Source organism: Cervus elaphus, chromosome 21 (assembly GCF_910594005.1).
Source record: "Cervus elaphus chromosome 21, mCerEla1.1, whole genome shotgun sequence".
Taxonomy (NCBI): Eukaryota; Metazoa; Chordata; class Mammalia; order Artiodactyla; family Cervidae; genus Cervus; species Cervus elaphus.
Window position 1 is genome coordinate 68,553,722 of NC_057835.1, and position 19,742 is coordinate 68,573,463.

The window sequence follows — 19,742 nt, forward strand, 5'->3', positions numbered from 1 at the left end:
GGGTTCTCCAGGCAAGAATACTGGAGTGAGTTGCCATTCCCTTCTCCAAAGGATCTTCCTGACCCAGGGATCAAACCCAGGTCTCCTGCGTTGCAGGCAGATTCTTTACCATTTGAGCTATAGGGAAGATCCTATATTTAAGAATATTTCTGTTCGTATCTTGGCAAGACGTGCCAAACGTAGTCAAGGTGGGTGATTGTTCAAAATGTCAAAGTTTTTGCAGTTTGAATAATAGACCTATTTATTAAACAACTAGCAGGGTTCACAATTGAGGCTTCTTCAAATATGTGCCCAAAGGGTCCCGCAGAGCATCAGCAGTAATAAGCACATGAGGGGAGGGAGCTGTAGACTCGCCAGGCTGAGTCACTATCACGTTTTTTTCTTCGCAACTTCCAAGGAGAACTGCATTTGTATTTCAAGGTTTCCATTTGGGTCAGCCGTGAACAAATAAGAATAGGGGCGGGAGAGACAGACAGGCCACCTGGAACGTGAGCTGGGAGCCTGATAAGAGTTTCTCCTGTTGAGCCATCTGGTGTGTCCTGGCACTTGTCATCCAAATTATTGTTCTCCTCAACAAATTTAGCTTCCCCCAGACAGTTCAGCTTAAATGAGCTCATACTGTCTATCTGACACTTGTCAAAAGAAGAGTGAAAGATTTCTCTAAGCCCTGATTGAAGGAGAGAGGGAGGCAGAGAGAGAGAGTAAGCAAGTCAGCAGGAGCGAGAAGAGGGCAAGGAAATGGGATAGGAGCAGAGCAGGAGAGCAGAAAAGGAGCTCTTCCTTGAAGAGCCAGAGCATTTTTATCTTCACCTATAAATCTCATGCTAGAAGGTGGGAAAAGAAGAAAAAGGGCCACTTCCAATCGTATTTGTTAAGGCAAATATGATTGAACACACAAAATAGGAAAACAGTACAAACTACCATCACACTCATCTAGTGTCATTTTTCTTTCGGGGTCTGACTGTGGTGTGGGGTTTTATTTTTAGTTATGAAAGAAGAGAAGGCAGTGGAGAAGTCTGATCTGCTCGGGACAGCATGGCCAGCGCTCCTTTCCATCCCAGCTGGAACAGGATTCAGTAACAGGCAAGGCCAAGTGGAGGAGTGATTCATTACCTATTTCTTGATTTTGAGCTTTGCTTATCTACAGATCTGCTTTTTTTTTTTTTCCTCCCCAGGTCTTGGGGAGCTGCCAATATGTGCAAAAGGGATGATGGTAATGGACTGAAGCTGCCACAGGCAAAGCTCTGGAAGCGGAGATATAACCAGTGCCAGGAGGGTGCAGCTTGTGCCTCTGCCTTTCAGTCTGGCAGGTAACAAGGAATCTCATTTAGGAGCCACAAGAAGGTACTAAATAAAGAGAAGTAGGAGGGGCAAAAGGAAGAGCCTCGCAGCAATGTGATCAAAGATGTCTTTCAAAATCTACCTTCCAAAGGAAAAAGGCCCAGGACTGCAGAAGCCTCTTCACTATTGTTAATGCTGGTGTTCGTACATTTGCTGGCAATTTTCCTCCTTTCATTCTCTCGACCCAATCTTCTCAACTGGAACACATCACTTGGTCTCATTTCCACTTGTACCAAAGTGATCTTACAAAAATTCTTATTGATACATTACTTTCTCTATTTCCAGTTTGGTTACATCAACACTGTCAGTTCTTAAGCTGATCAAAGAAATTTTCTTCAAAATGTCCTAGGATACAATCTCGACCAAGTTACTCAAATGTAAAATAAGTCTCAAGTCTCCTGCAACCCAAGGGTTCAGCTGAGATTTAATATAAAGTACTCGAGTTGACTCATTGGAAAAGACCCTGATGCTGGGAGGGATTGGGGGCAGTAGGAGAAGGGGACGACAGAGGATGAGATGGCTGGATGGCATCACCGACTCGATGGGCGTGAGTTTGAGTAAACTCCGGGAGTTGGTGATGGACAGGGAGGCCTGGCGTGCTGCGATTCATGGGGTCGCAAAGAGTCGGACACGACTGAGTGACTGAACTGAACTGAACTCAATGCTTAAAAGCTGTTGAATATATGTTAGCTCATTTCCTTTCCCCACTTTGAATTAAGAGATTCCTAGGACTTGTAGCAGAAAAATCCACATCAGTAATAGGCAGTATTTGGACATATATTCATGAACTTAAGTTTTTTCTCAGAGGAATAAATCCAGTTAAAAATCGGTATACTTTTACAATGCCTATTTGGGCTATTTATGAGCCTCAGAGTCCCTTGTAACAATTATTCCAAAGGAGCAGTATTTTAAATTCACTGTGGTGTTATGGATATAGCTGATGCTAAGCAACATAAGGCACGTAAGCAATGAAGATCTATTTCACAGCTTCTTTCCTTAGGAAGGGAACAGATGAGATTTTGTCAGCCTCGCCTCCCTGGAGATTAAAAACCAAACCCCAGAGGAAGACCAGGTAGCTGATGTATAGTCTCTTCTCCCACGGAGGGAAGAAAACACAAAGTCCATGGAAAGCTTACTTCCTCACCAGGTGAGTTTCCATTTTCTGTGACAGTGTTCCTGATATAGTGAACTTTGCTGACAGTCCTATCAAAATGGGCAAGGCAACCCTATTATGTGGCATTTTAGAAGCACACTGTGCATGCTAACTCTTAAAAATATCCATTGGGGTGGGGGGAGGAGTCCCACAGAGATTAAATCAATGCATGTCTAAGTTAATTGACTCAATCCTGGGAGGCTGCGTATAGCTGATAGAGATCTACCCATGGAGACATGAGAGAAAAGAAACATGTGATCAGGAGCTAAAAGGCACATTGTCCCTGTTCTACCACAGCTGAGTGACCTTCAGCCCCAAGGTCACTACTCCTCATCTCTAAAATGAAGGGGTGACCTTCAGCCCCAAGGTCAGTACTCAACTCTAAAATGAAGGGGTGGAGTAGACATTCTCTCAGGGCTCATCCAGCTCTCATCCAGCTCTACCATTTTGAAATCTAGGTCCTAAAAGGGAAATGGAGTAGAAATAGGAAGAAGCTGTTTATAAAGAATTGCAAGTGCCAAACCACCAAAAACTGAAAAGACCACTAAAACACATACAGAAATGAGGAAGAGGAGGAGGAGCAAGGTGAGCATGGTGTTACCAGCTCCATCTGTGGAGGCCTCACTAGGAGCCCAGCTCAGGTCCACGGACTTTACAGTATTAACTCTCCTAATACACTCTGACTCCGTTTCTGTCATACCTCCCATCATGTTAGACAACATCAGAATAAATCTAGATATTCTGAGGAAGTTGACTGGGGGTGCATCTACAGGATTCACAGTTATAATCTCCACCTGGTATGAGAGAGGCTCCCAGGACTACTGGTGTCCTAATACAAAGGGGCGGGGCCAGAGGTCACGTAGTGCTGAGGACGGATCCTGCCACACCTGGAGATGAAAGCACGGAGTGAGTGGCAGAGGTTCAGAAGCTGGTCATTCAAAACTCCTTCCAATTACCAGGTGTGGAAAACTGCAGCTGAAGGATTCCATTCCCACGGGCGCCTACGTAAAATGGAAAGTCTCACTTGTCAAGAACAGATTCTGTAATTCAGGGTATGCTATTATGAAGACACCTCCTAATTTTATATTTTAATTTTCTTTTTCAAGCAAGTCATGTAACATGCAAACTGTCAGAAACCCTATGTTCATAGGGCACAAGCCTATGGTTGTACTGCAAACAGTGAGTGTGCTGATGTATGAAGTCACATGTTTTATTTGAGTCAACAGATCAAAGAGCATGTTAGCATATATAACATCTCTGTTCTAACCAGTCTGGCAATAAATACCAGAAAAAAAGACATACAAAAGCCATGATTTACTGAGAGAAAGAGATGTGCTTCAAGTATTCATGATGAATAGTCTCTTAGATTATTTAATAATACAAATAATGAAGGATAAATCACCTGAGAAAAACATTGACATTTCTTATTGATCTGACACAAAATAGTGAAAAATATAAAGGTAACAGAGAGTCATAACATGTACCCAAAGACTGCTGTCAATTCATTGTCACTATACACAACAGCATCTGTAATGTCCTTAAACTCACATGTGAAAATAACTTGATAGCAACTTTCTGAAATCTGACAGCCTTAAAAATGCATATGATATTGCAAACAAAAATCTGTCAAGCTGAAATAAACTTTCCCAAACTATCACTAATAAAATCAAAATTTCAACTATGGTAAAGAAAAAACTGAATTTTATTTTTATTCTCTCTATAGAAAATATAAAGACCAATCAGACTATGCAAGAAAAAAAACAGAGGAAAAATACAGAAGCTTGACAGGTAGTTTTTAAAAAAAAATATTATTTTTGAATTTTGTAATGTTTATAGTATTTGGCAGATTTCTTAAATTTGTAACTTGCTACAATTTGCTATTCTAACTAAGTAAATATTGATTTTATATCTAAATTTGATTTTGTGATTTCGTATTCTTTTTCTTAAAGAGACCCTCAAATTATATAAGTGCCTAGCCCTACAAAACTTGGGTCCTTCCTGGCCTGGAATATAAAAGACACCTGATGAATGTTTATTGAATGAATCAAGTTGGTAAATGTCAAAAATTAAATTTTTTCTCCTAGATGTCAAATATTTAATTTTTAGAGGAGCAACCAGTGCAGAAACAGACATTCATTGAGCTATTAAACTATTACCCACTGACTCATTGGCCAAGGTTGGCCACCCCTTCACAACCACCGATGACGTGGGGAAGATGCAGTGGGTGGATAATTTCCAGTTTTCTGTAGTCCACCACAGACACCAGGTAAACTCCTCCCAAACAGGCATCCGCACAGGCCTCTGCAAACCCACACTGAGACACATTTCTCCTGGAAAGAACTCTTTGGGAATGCACTCTTCAACATTAGCACCACGCAGCAAAAAAGAGAAGAGAAAAGATTAAAACAAAACAAAACAAAACTCTGGAGAAGCAATCTCTGGATCTGAGATCTTTGCTTATTTTAATAATTAACAGCAATTATGGATGGGGTGAGGATCTTCCTTCACATATGGTACACACTGGTAATGATAAACTCTAAAAATATTTCCAGAGCCATTACTCCTCAGTGCATGCTGTTAATGACAAAGTTCAGAGAAAATGGGTGGTATTGATTACACCCTGCTAATTAGCTGACTACCTCGGATAGTTTGGGTTCCTTTGGATTAAAAAAAAAAAAAATTGTGATTTCCTGTCAATGTTTCTAATATTCAAGCTTATCATAAAATATTAGCTTTGACACTTAAGGGCTTTGAAATTGTTGATGCTTTTTCAACAAGAATGACAGTAATAAATTTTAATACATTCCTTTTAAAAAATCCATGAAGTGATAATCAGAAACAATAATAAGAGTGAAAGCTCTTCTTTACAAAAAAGTGCCAGCTAAAAAATGTACATAATAGGAATCACTGAATTAGGAATACATTTGTAACTGGCAATGTAATATCTGATGCATGCAAGGATCATCAACACATGCTAAATTTTCATTGGATGAAATTTTAATGGAGAATATAAAATTCACAAAGTCTCAAAGCATCTCCCCATAATTACAATGTATTTATTTACCCTACAAAGGAGAACCTCTCTAACAAAGAAATCCAGAGATACTGCCTTAGACAAGTGATCAAACTTAGCCTCACTATTAAGGAAAACTGGTATTACTCATTTCCTTATATAATGCAATAGGAGGGACACAACATCATCCATTTAGAATTCTTGCCAAAAATATTTAATTTGAATTTAATGGGAAATAACTAACTCCAAACTGAGGGACACTTTGCAAAACAACTGCCCTTATCCTCAAATATGTCAAAGTAATAAAATATTAAAAAGACTAGGGAACAATTCCAGATTTAAGGAGACTAAAGATACATGAAACTTACATGTAATGTCATATCCTTTATTGGGTTCTAGAACTTTTTAGAAAGCAGGGACATTAATTATTGAGAGTTGGGGATAACTGGAGATCTGAATGTCAATGGAATTTACATTATATAACATTTATACAACCATGTTAAATTTCCTAATTTAACATACTAATTTAACAATACTGCCTTATGTTAGAGAAGGTCCTAGATCTTATGAAGTACACGCTCATATATTTATGATTTTAACGCTCTGTGGCTGTACCTACCTCATTTTAAATTGATTAAAAGGTGAAAGAGAACAAGTGTGGTAAAAATTACATAATGAATGTAGGTGAAGGGTGTATGAGTGGACACAGAAAGCAACTAAAAAACTTGATAAGTTAAAATCCATCAATATTTAAAACTTCTCATCAAGAGGCACTGTTTAGGATAAAAACAAAACTATAGGTAAGACACTAACTGAGAGAAAATATTTGCAAAACATATATCTGATAGTGGACTTTCATCTAGGATATAGAGAGAATTCCTATTACTGAATAATTTAAAAACGACCCAGTTATAAAATAGAGAAAAGACTTGAGCAGACTATTCACAAAGGAAGATTTGGAAATGGCCAACCAATATGTGAATGTGTGTTCAACACCATTAGTTATCAGGGAAAATGGCTAAAATTAAACAGAAGGAAAACACCATTTTTCAGTGAGAAAGTGGAGTAGGCTGAACTCTTACCTGTGGCAGGTGGCAGCACGACAGGCACCGCCTCTTCAGGAAAAAGTCCAGCAATTTCTTACAGAGGGTATTGAGTCATCTAATAGTCTTTCAATTTTACCACAGACTGATATTTTGCCAAAAAACAAAGTTGGGGAAAAACATCTATGATGCTTTAGAATGTGACTTCAGAAAATAGACATGAGTCAGTATATATCCATTTATAGTTGGTTCTCCATTCTTTTTATCTTAGATAATTTTTTAATAGTAACTGTGAAAAAGTGAAAGTGTTAGTCACTTAGTTGTGTCCGACTCTTTGCAACCCTATGAACTATAGCCAACTAGGCTCCTCTGTCCATGGGATTCTCCAAGCAAGAATACTGGAGTGGGTTGCCATTCCCTTCTCAGGGCATCTTCCCGACTCAGGGATCGAACCCGGGTCTCCCACATTGCAGGCAGATTCTTTATCATCTGAGCCACCAGAGAAGTCCAAAAGACATATCCCAGGAGTCGGTTCCACTGGGGATGGATCCCAGGACCTTCTGTGTAAAGAGCAGGTGTGCTACCAAAACTTGAATCAGTAAATAGTTCTTGAGTAACTGTCATGTGCCAATAATATGTACTGACAGTATAATGATATACAAGAAAGATGTAGTCCTGTCCTTGTGGAATTTATATTCTCATAGAGAAACACTTACTGAACAAGTAGAGAGAAACAGAGAGAGTTACCAAGTTGATCAGGGGTCTGATCCCTGGCCACTGATATGAGTCGCTTTGTCGCTGGTCTGGCCACTGATCACTGGTCTGAGTCACGGTATCTTTGGCACTATGTGCGGGGATGGTGTGGAGCACTGAAAGTGAGGTCAGAGCGGGTGAAGAGAGAACAGAGTTTTAAGCCAAAGGCTGAGGGAGACTACAAGAGTGGGCTCCTGAAATCAGGAGATAAACAGAACCGAGGTCTTTGGTGCTTACACCAAGGAGAGTTCTGGAGTTGCTGCTTTTTAAGGTGTTTCAGTTCATATCAACCCACCTGCTTCATGCTGTCCTTATCCAAGGAAGATAATGATGATGATGATAACCATGACAAAGATAAGATGTCAGGTACAAAATTCACTGATTGCTTCTCATGTGTCAAAGTCTCTATATTGAATGCTTGATCCAATACAGTTCTCTTAACAACTCTGTAAGATAGAGTATTCTCACTATGTTACAGATGAGCAGAGAGGTTCTCACATTAAACCGTGTATGTAAATTCACACAACCTCTAAGTGGCTAAACATGCATTGAATCTAGGTCTGTCTGATCCCAATCCCACTCTCTGTATTGTCACTTTGTTCATCTCCAGTCCTTGTGGTGGGCTTCTCCGGTGGCACCAGTGGTAAAGGATCCATCTACCAGTGTAGGAGACATAAGAGATGCGGGTTCGATCCCTGGGTGGGGAAGATCCCCTGGAGAAGGAAATGGCAACCCACTCCAGTATTCTTGCCTGGGAAGTCCCATGGACAGAGGAGCCTGGTAGGCTATAGTTCATCGGACTATATTGGCAAAAAGTCAGACATGACCGAAGTGACCTAACACCCACACACAGTCCTCCTGGTAGTACCTTCTGATCAGTACTTTCTCCAGGGGGCTAGAGATGCCAAAGGGCCCTTTGGATTCAAGAGGACTTTTGGAACAGTCTTCAGCTTTGATGTGAGAAAGGGAACAAAAGCACAGGCAATAGTAAAAAGCAGACTTGAGGCTACTGGGGATTATTTTGGTTCATATGCTACACTGGACATTTTTCAAAGGGCACTGTATAAGCAAACAACATTGTCATAATCCTGAAACCTGAATTCAAAATGCATTAATTTCTTTTTACCACTAAGGATTCGGAGAAACATGCCATGGTGATACGGTTCTTAAGCTTATGCTTTCGGTAATCAGAAAGCTGGAAAAGAGAAGATGAACATTTACAAATATTTTAAAATTATGAATGCAAAATATCAGCCAAGAATAAATCTTTATATCAAGGTTACAAGCAGATGAAAAATGACAGTCCGTACTGGGAATGCAAACAGACCATTAATTATAGCAGCCTCACAAAGCACCCAAGTAAGAGCAGTTTGCAATTCTTTACCAAAATTTACATAACTGTATAGTCTCCTTTCAGATTCTAGAGATTCTATTTTTGATAAGTAGCAATTCAGAAGGTTAGCTACTTCATCTCTATTATTATTCCACTTTTATGAATATGAAATAGTGAGACCTTGAATTTACATGTTAGCAAACCTAATAGGCTGCCTCTAACACTTTTTATTCATTCATTTCAGCAATATTGTGTGCCAGGCATTGTGCCCAGCCCTGAAGACACTGAGATGAATAAGACACAGAGTATGTCCCCAGCAGAACTTCCAATCCAGAAAGAGAAACAGACTAGTAAACACATAACCCTAACAGAGTTTGAACAAACTAAACAGATTGAGATCAAAATGGCAATACAATGTTAGGCGTTGTCTCCCAACCAGACAGTAGCAATTACAACAGTGATGTTAAGTAAATTAAGTTCTTTCTCTCTCTTCCCTCCCTCTTTCCTACCTGTCTTCCTTCCTTCCTTCTCTTCTCTTTCTTCTTCCGTCCCTTCCTCGCTCCATGTTTCCTTCCCTTCCTTTTTTATTCAGTGAGTATATCCACTCATTACTTAGCAAAATTATATAATAATAGTACATTACATGTATGCAAAACTTATTTTGTGTCAGGCAATAACAGAATTTCATATAAACCTCACAAAATGCTCGGAAGAAGGTACAATTTTCCCCACTATACAGATGAAACTAAGGTTCAGAGAGTTACCCAGTATGCCAAGGTCACACCCTGTCAAGAGACTGAATAAAGACCCAGGCACTGTGACTCCAGAACTGGGGCTGGAGTACTCTAGAGAGTACGCCGCCTGAGTCTACCTGTTATCAGATAATATGCCTGCCTGTCACACTACCTGAAGCAGTAATAAGAACTCGGTGATTAAAGGACATTCTGGAATTTCTAACAAAGGTTTTCTAAACAAAGGATCTGCCTTTCAAAAATCAGAGACATGAAAAAAAAAGGATGATGAGAAGAAAAAAAATGCAGTGTTCAGTGTGGGCCTTCTCTGGTTTCCCCCTTGGGAGCACTGCGGCCCTCCACCTGCATTCTGCTTGATTACTGTGCATCTGTTAGGGGCCTCAGAGTGAATTGAGCAAAAACAAAAGCAGGAAGAAAAAGCGCCTACTAATTGAGGTTGGTCCAGTTGTACCATTTGAGTCAGGGTGATACTCTCTTTATTTTGTAATCACCAGTGGCACATATGCCCCCTAAGTTGCAAAAATATTTCAAAACAACTTAAATCAAGCTTGATAGTTAATTATGCTAAGGTCATGCCGAAGAAGCAAACCACCAGGACATCAAAAATCCAAGACAGTCTAAGTGCAAAGTAGCAGCATTAATTTTTCTCCCATTAAAAAACAAAGGGAGGGGGACAAGCTTCTTTACTCTCTTGAGGATAAACTGGCTTTTAATAATCATCTGAAATAGACCTCTTAAGACATTTCACCTCTGCTCTGAATGTTTGAAACTGGTCCTCTGATTACAAAAATGTTCATGTTAAATCTCATCAAGATGCTTTCTTAAGATGAAGAATGTTTTATAAATTGTAAAGGTTTTAATCAGAACCCTCTTTGAAGCTATTAAATGCTACAATGTAGCCCGACCATTGCTTCAATTATGCCACTTATCGACTCTGTATTAATTAAGTATCATTATAGGCACTGATTTATATACTTCCTCACAGCTCTCGCCCCAGATGGTCCAACATTCTCTCTGACACTCCATAAACATCACCTGGATTCACTCATATTTCTCTCCAGCTGAATGTTTAATCAGCTCTTAGTCATCTTCAAATTGGATTGCTTCTCTTCCTCCTCCTCTTCACTATACTCTATCAATACAGTACACAAACGCCAAGTGATATAAAACATAAACCAGTGGTAGTTACAAAGCCAAGTTCTATTATCAGCTCATTCGCACCTCAATGAATTCTTCCCCAGTATGATGATACACTTCTCACAATAAAGTGAAAGGAGAGACTTTTTGCTTCCTTAGCTGATTAAAACTTACAGTCTGTGTTCAATTATCTGGGGCAATGGAGAAAATAACTAGGAAAAAAAAATGTATATCTGGCAACGGGAGTACAATAGACGATTTGGCCTCAGCAGAGTTCCTTTCTCAATTATATTTTGCTTTTTGGTCTAACATAAAAATTATTTTGCATTCTTGAGCTCACACATTGAGAGAGCAGGAGGCAGAAGTCCCAAGGTATACCGCACTGCAAGGAAGCCAGCCTAGAATTTTAAACTGCCCTGGGTGATCCAAAAAGTAGATAATAGAGAAATGGAAATGCTTAACTGTTTTTCTTAGAAAATATAGAAACCAGATTAATGGGACAATCTCACAGCCGCTTCAAGTTCAAAAGGTCTAGAAACCATTGGTTGTGTTGCCTCTCTATGGTCCCATCTCTCATCATTCTTCAGTCCCCAAGCTGGGTGAAGGGAAACGGAAACTGAGGCAGACCAGAGAAGGCACAGGCCATCAACCAAAAGGACTTGGTGCTAACCCACGAGACTGCAGTTTACCTTACAGAAATACAAGATGTCACCTCCACAAACCCCTATTTTTACATAAAACTCATGACTTTAAAATATTGGGCTGGACTGAATGCAGATTCAACCTTTGGTTTTCAAACCTTGACTTACTGTTGACTTTGACTCCTCCTCTTTCCTCCTTTCAAATGAAACCCGTCCTTAGGTTTTGATATTTTTTTCATTACCCTTCTGTATGATCAGGCCACTCAAGATGGCTGTTTTCTTGCTCTCGGTACATCCCCTGATCAACCAGTCCCCGCTTCACCAACATGCACCCTCATGACTGTCTAATTCTCTTAATCATAAGGCTTAATCGGAGTCGTGCTTGCCTACGTTTGCCTCCTGCCCCACTGATGGTTTCTCCCATACCGGTGAGCCAACCTGACGTCCCTTCCCCCCCTCCTCCAGCCCAAGAGGCAAACACTGCTGCCACGCCCTGCCTGCTATCGGCGTGCACAGTGGGCGTCACTGCTGCCACACCCTGCTTGCTATCTGCGTGCACAGTGGGCGTCACTGCTGCCACCCCCCGCCCGCCATCGGCGTGCACAGTGGGGCGTCACTGCTGCCACCCCCCGCCCGCCATCGGCGTGCACAGTGGGCGTCACTGCTGTCACCCCCCGCCCGCCATCGGCGTGCACAGTGGGGCGTCACTGCTGCCACACCCGGCCCGCTATCGGCGTGCACAGTGGGCGTCACTGCTGCCACACCCTGCCTGCTATAGGCCGTGCACAGTGGGCGTCACTCCAGGACTCTGCTTCCGAGGTGTGAAATCTTCTATCCGATAAACTGCGGATGGCCGCTGCTCCCTCGGGGCTCTTGCTTCAGCCTCACGGTTGGGCAGTTACACAGCCTGCCGGGTACAGCCCAGCACCCTTCTGCTGTCTCTTCCTCTCCATTCCCACCAGCCATGTCCTCATTACGTCACATCTGCATTAGGAGATCAGTGTCCTTACATTCGCAAAGCACATCATCTACGCTCACCAAATTGATCTAAACAGTAGTTCCCAAACTTTAACATACCTCAGAATCACCTGGAGGACTGTTTAAACCACATACCGCACCCCCAAGCATGTTTTAATTTAACGGGTCTCAAGTGGAGCCTAACAATTTGCATATCAATAGCTCCCAGGTGAGGCTGATGATGCAGGGGACCACAGAGGACGAGATGGTTGGACGGCATCACGGACACGATGGACATGAGTTTGAGTAAACCTGGGAGTTAGTGATGGACAGGGAGGCCTGGCATGCTGCAGTCCATGGGGTTGCAAAGAGTAGGACACGACTGAGCAACTGAACTGAGGTTGATGAGGTTCCAGGGACCACACTTAGAGAAACAGTGCTCTAAAATGTCACCTCCAACTTTAACACAAACAATGATTCCCCATTTCCTCCACCTTAAACTTAAAACTCCTTAACCTGGTACTTTAGATTCTTCGTAAAGCTGGTCTCTTCCTCTCACCTCAAAATAACATTTCTCTGATCTCTCATGAAAGCCTGTTGCAGTCCAACTGGTCTACTTAGATATTACCCAACGCATCAAGCACTCCCACTTTCTTGCCTTGATCATGTATAGAAAGTCTCTCCAGCTCCGATCTCTTGTTCAAGTTCACCCTTTTCACTGAGTACCCAAAACCCACATTCTCAATGCAGCCAGCCCCCATCAGACCGCTGCTGCCTCTTCTAGACTTCTAGAGCATTAGCTCTCCAAGTTTCTGGTTGGATCTAAAGTGCATGGACTTTAGAGTCAGAGCCTCTCTGAGTATGACTCCTGGTTCTTTCACTAGCAGTGTAATTTGACTAGTTATATAGCCCTTCTGAACCTGTTTCTCCCTCCATAAAAGAGCAATAATAATACCTATTTCCACAGGTTGTGTAAAGAATTAATCAAAACAAAAATTTTAAGCCTTCTAAGAAATATAAACAAAATATGCTTAATAAATGTCAATTTCTTACCTTGGTCCCTTCCCCCAATCATGCATTTAGCACTAAATATAAAATATATTACACTAATCATACATTTTAAGCTAACTCTCCTCTCTTTTAGCCAGATAGAATATTTCTGAGGAACCAAAAACATATCTAATTCATCTTAGCAACCCCAGTGCCTGACAACTTCTGAGCAACAGGTAAACTCTCAATAAACATTTACTAAAAAATATGATTAATTTGAGAAATAACATAAGGCAAGTGGTTTCATAGAGCAGATCTTCTCTGCAGAGCTTAAATCTCTTACAATCACTTTCATCCTAAAATATCTTCCTATGACAAGGCAAACTGTATTTTACACACAGGAAAACTAAAATAGATCTAATGAGAATCCCTATTAGATAGTCCCCACTTGATACTTAATACTGAACAAGAGAAAAGTCATTATAAAACCATCAATGAAGGAGAAATCTTCTCTTTGAAGTCAATTTGAACACAAAAACAGTAATAATGGGAACACAGAGAAATAATGACAAAAAGCCCACAGATAATTCATGTAACCATGTGACCGCTGTACTTCCAAAACGGCTGACACATATTGCTAACTCTGACAGACGTCAAGTCAAGATGCTGGTAAAACACATTGCCTGTCCTTTAGGACATTCTCTAATTTCTAAATCAAGCAGAAACAAAAATTACAGCTTCTGTTCTCCAGAGTTGCTGACTTCTACACTATTCCTAAACAGAATCCAGTATAACCCACTGGCATAGAGCTAAGGGTGACAGAAAAAAGATATAACCTGGCATATTGGCATCTGGATATTTTCCTCCAAATACAGAGCAAAGTGCCATAAAAGTTCAAGTTATTTTAAATTCACTATACAGAGGCTACACAGTTTGATCAGAGGGCAGTAGGGATTGGGTCACCTGGTTTGTTGCAAGAGCAATCTGCCATAACTGATCACATAAACTCAGACAAGTTGATTCCTCCAATAGTCATTTCCTGAGTGGCCACTATGTATCAAATATTATACAAGATGACGGGGATACCAAGGTAAAGTGTTTAATCCATGTTATCCTGGAACTTACAATCTAGTGTAGAGTCAGACAGTTGGAGAAGACTGTACAGTTGTTCACCAAACTTGTCTTCCTTTCACAGTTAGCACGAAGACAGACCAGATTTCCCAGCCTCCATATAGCTGCATTGTGGACATAGAATGTGAGCAACGAGGTATGTCATACCCAGGCCTGACCACAGAAAGCCTTGCCTTTGATTATTGACTTTCTCTCTCCATCTTCTTATTTGCCAGTTGGATGCAAGGGACCCTGCCGAGGACTCTAATTTCTTAGAGGTGATGGAGCCACAAGATGGAAAGGAGCAAAAGGCCACCTGCTGAACACTCTCTTGGAACTATTATGTGAACAAGAAAGAAATTCCTATTGTGTTAAGTGGCTAAATTGTTTGTTACAACACTTGAAGTGAAAGTGAAAGTTGCTTAGTTGTATCCGACTCTGCCACCCCATGGACTATACAGTCCATGGAATTCTCCAGGCCAGAATACTGGAGTGGGTAGCCTTTCCCTTCTCCAGGGGATTTTCCCAACCCAGGGATCAAACCCAGGTCTCCTGCATTGCAGGCGGATTCTTTACCAGCTGAGCCATGAGGGAAGCCGAAGAATACTGGAGTGGGTAGCCTATCCCTTCTCCAGGGGATCTTTCCAACCCAGGAATAGAACTGGGGACTCCTGGATTGCAGGCTGATTCTTTACCAACTGAACTATCAGGGAAGCCTTACAATACTTGATCTACCATACCAAAGCATGAACTCAAACTACCTCCAAGATAATATGATACAGAGTATGCATAGCTTGAAATGGGATACCCAAAAGAGGCAGCTCACCTGAGCTGAAGCAGGATACTGGGAAGGGCTCCTCAGAAGAAGTGCTTAAAATGAATCTTGAAGGACAGTGTGAGATAGTGAGAAAGGGAATAGAAGGTTGCAGAGGGGAAAGCATTTGCAAAGTCATGAAACTTTGAGGAAATGGGCTGCACTGGGGAAGTCGTAGTGATTCCCGCCAATATATATTTGCTAAAATGACAGACAAAGAGCAGAACCTAGGAGATGTAGTAGCTACCAGAGATGACGGATAAGGGAAGAGGAAAAAATAATCAAGAACCATCTAACTTTAGAAGGCAGAAGAGATGGCATCGAGATAGAAAATGCAGGAGAAAAATGTGAAAGAAGGAGTTCAATTTTGAAAAAGAAAGAAACTGAGATAGCTGTGGAACACCCAAAAGACGAATCGGCAGGTGGCTGGACGTGTGGCCCTCGAGTTCAGGCAGCGGCACGGACAGGGGAGGCGAGTTTGGGAAGGCCACTGCACGGTGCCGGCTGAAGCCAGAGGCAGGGTGGGACGGCTCAGGTAGAATGCTCACGGCGAGAAGCCAGAGAAACAGGGAAGCAAAGAGGAAGTGGGAAAGAGGGCAAGAAAAAGAATGTGAGAAAGAAGTCACAGATGCCAAAGACTGTGGAAAAAGGAGTCAATAGTAAGAAACACTGCAGAGTGGTGAAATAAGAGGACAGCCTGAAAAATGTCCACTATATTCAATTAGGCAGCTATTTGTGACCTTAGCAAGTTCCATTTCAGTATCAGGAAGAGCTAAGTTAAGATGGCCTGGAGAGTGAATGAGGGATAAAGAATTACAGACTGGAATACAGAATACTCTTTAAAGAAAACTGGTTTCTAAAAAACAATTAGTCCAAAGTGGAGAGAGAGAGAGTTTGTTTCACTTTGATTTTCATTTTTCAAGAAGCAAGACTTAAACATGTTAACATGTTGAATTCTCTGAGCTTTTATTTCTCTGTAAAATGGGGATAATAAGGCCTCTTCTTCTTGGTCCATTGGATTGTTGTCATAACAAATAAGATGAAAGATGACATATGTGAAAGAGTCTAAAGTTCTACATAAATAGCAATGTTGTTTTGTATTTATAAATGTTGAATAGAGTTATAAAAGTTAAGAGGCCATTGAAATATGGCTGGCTATAAAATTAATGAAAAATTATAATCAGTCTAGATCTAGAAATATTAAGCAAAATGCCTTTTGAACACACACTACATGTTGGCAACCCCAAATCTTAGAGGCTAATGACACAGGCTAATTTTGCTGGACAAATTTCTTCTGGTGCATCTAGGTTACAGCCTGAGTTTCCAGATGTCTTTGTTATACCAGGGGGAAAAAAAGGCCAGTGAACCCGAGCAAATTGCTGTGCATTAAATCATCTGGGAATTTTTTAGTCTTATGAGTAGTAGTTTTTAAATAAATGTTTCTGGCATTTACCCAGTTTCACAAAGCAACAGACTAGCCCCATAATTTAGGTCTCAGGACCAGCAAAACCATGGTGAACGGCCACAAGCTGCTGAGTATGTAATTTTAAGGAGTGACTGAAGTATTCTGGGAAGTGAGCTAGCCATCTCAGGACTTCCTGCCTGGGAAGACTAACCATCTGAAAGAATATGGCCCAATCACTATTTCACTAGTCACCAAACTTTTAAGGACTCTACAAAGAGCATTATTTTAAGCACTATGACATCACTGTAACTAGGTTTTCTCTCTTAAAACTTGTAACAAGTGGTTTTAGCATGCCCCAACTTCCTCCCCGGGAAGATATCTTATCCCTGTAAAAGAAAAATGTCCCTTTCCTTTTCTGTGCACTTCTGAACAACTCCTCTGACTGGGCTCTGATGTCTCCTCAGTTATTTTCAAGGACATAGGGTGCTAATTAATTGAGGTCAAGCAGCTGTGACTCTAGCGCCAAAGAACAATTGTGCAAAATACAGAAGTCTTCCTTTACAAAAGATACTAAGGATCTAGTCTTGAGACCCAAATAAACCCTATTTGCAATTACTTTTGCATGTTTCTTTTATCTTAAACAGACCAAGCTACAAGACTAAAATGGTGTTTCTTTTATCCATGTTTCTCAAATATTTTGTCCTTGATATGTGACACTACCATATGTAGCTATTAAATTGGCCCAATGTCTCCAGGTTAGTTTTTAGAACTTTTATCCACTTCAATGCCAAATTTCCTCCTAGGGCTGAGGGTCAATAAAGTGCTTTGCAAATACCTCAATCAGAAATACAAAGAAAAAGACAAAGCTTCCATTGCCCTCAAAATAGACCTTTATAGAAAATTGGGTATCTTTCATAAGTTTACCTCAATCTTAAAATAATTTTGTGAAAGTATTGTCGTTAATTATCACCAATTAATAGAGTAGAATCCTGAGGGCCAAAGAGTTTTAAGAATATTCCAAGGTGGTATGAGATTAATAGGTATCAACTACTATGCATAAAATAAAGAAGGAACAAGAATATATTGTATAGCACAGGGAATTACAGGCATTATCTCGTAATAACTTATGGAGTGTGATCTGCAAAAACACTGACTCATTTTGCTGTATGTCTGAAACTAATACAATACTGTAAGTCAACTATACTTCAATTTAAAAAAGACCATTCCCAAGGCCTCTTAGCTCTTTAGAAGCAGAAGCAGGTCTATATCCAAGGTCCTCTGCTGCCTCAACACTTTACACTACACCATACATGGCCCCATCATGTTACCCACTTTATTTGTATTTCACTTCTCTAGCAACAATGGAAAAAAGCCTGGCTTCCTCTGAAGTCATTAGGAATCTTTGATGAAATGCAGACGTGAATTCAGTTCTCCCTCCAATGAAAATACATAAAACATACTGGTTATATAAGGAATGTTATGGGATCATCATGGATGTGGAAAACTTTTTAAAGGAATGCACAAATGATGCTTGGAATCCTGAAAAGGCCAAAGAAGATATTACAAACAAATGACCAAATGTGGAATGGGGAAAAATTCCATGAACAATCAGTATTTTCACTTGACTAGTTTGTTTTTATTTTGTAAGGGCTTCTCTTTGATGGAACACCCTGGTTTTTTAAAGCATTCCTAATGAACTCGATGACCAACCTGTAGATGGAGAAGGAAGCCACGGACCGAATGAGGGATGCCAAAGCCCCCACTTTGGCAGCTTCCACCGCCCCCTCCATGCGGTACTGCACTGCTGCGGAGTAGTTGGTATAAGGTTGATTGTAAACGACGATCTTCCCTTCTGCGTCTGGCCCTCTTCTCTGCAGTTCATCGAAAGAGGTCACCACTAGAACTTCCGCAGTAATGCCTACAAATAAAAGTCATGCAAGATTAACGCATGGTTTCCGATCAGCCAGGTTGAATTGGCACACAAAAGGTCACACATGCTCTATCCACTACATCTGGCAAACCGGTTTGCAAAGATCAAAGTTTCAGAGCCATTTGCTATGGGAGAAAGACTGTGGGGGTTAGCCAGTTTCCCAAGAAAGAGAGAAGGCATTCAAAACATTTAATATACGACTCATTAGGTTTTTCAACTCGCTTGACCAGCTGCTATTAAATCACAAATTGCTTGCAAAGATGTCTTTTTTTGTCTCTTTCCCACCCTAACAGGTCATGAGTTTCACAAAATGACACTAATTATTTACTTAAAAAACACATTTTAGAAAGCTCCCCTTGGGATTAGTGAAACACATATTTATCTTTTCATAAAACTATTTTGATATGTGGCTAAACAACATTCATTGACATCATACAAAGGATGGTAGTTTATAAAAAATATATTCTCAGGAGCCAATGATTTTCATACTTCCAATTTTTAACAAATAGTTAATGTAACTTCTCCCAAGAGTCACAAAAAGTCAGCTTATTTTCTTTCCTTCTTTGTACTGAATCCTTTTAAAGAATGTGAAAACTGCCCATGTCTTGATTTATAGGACTTGTTCATTACCAAACATATCACTATTCTTCACCTAAAAATTCTGAAGATGCTATATAACTGTTCTATAATCCTCTTGTCTCATTTAGAAAGATGTGACATCTTTTTTCACACCATAAGTCTTGCCCAAATCTTCCTGATTAGGACAGGGTTTCACAGCTTCTGAGAAGTCATTCAAAAACTGCCAGACCACTGAGGATTCAATCTGATGGCACAGTTACAGTGACAAGAAAAAAAATATTTAGCAACAAAGGCCAGATGCAGTAGCTAAATATAACGATCTAAAGTAAAGAGGCAGGCGCCTACTGTTTTATAGCTTTAGCCAGGCAGTCATGAAATATGGCAGTAAAAAACCCAAGTATCAACATGGATTTGGCATATTTCTTTAATCTTGCAAACTAGAGAATCAAGTTCTTCTGGAAGCTTAACATGTCATTAAAATAGTAACTGTTACTTGGAAAATCCTTCTTAAATGCACTGCAGGTATGAGAGAATTCTTGCTTTCAACATGGGCCCCACCACAATGGACCCTTTGAGCTGGCTGCTCTCCACTTCTGGTTCCACCATTCAGACTGAATCTGTACTATCACTTTAAAGTGATTGACTACAGATCTATAAGTATGTCTCCACCAACATTCAGAACTTAGAACTTAGTTCATAATCTAAGGAAAGCAATGTACAATTATGAAAAGTAAGGAAGCCACTAGCTTTTTCACATGATAAATATGTGTAAGAATACAAATAAAAGCTTG

General features: G+C 40.4%; 1 protein-coding gene across 6 annotated transcripts in view; it reads right to left on the reverse strand.

Annotated features, from left to right (window-relative positions):
- The window catches only part of CPQ (carboxypeptidase Q), a 529,074-nt gene that overhangs the window by 336,195 nt on the left and 173,137 nt on the right, over positions 1 to 19,742 (reverse strand). For all 6 annotated transcript variants that reach the window (XM_043879137.1, XM_043879138.1, XM_043879135.1 and 3 more), the window contains one exon: positions 18,153 to 18,360. In XM_043879137.1, the coding sequence (XP_043735072.1) occupies positions 18,153 to 18,360 (208 nt within the window). The remainder of the gene's footprint in view (positions 1 to 18,152; positions 18,361 to 19,742) is intronic.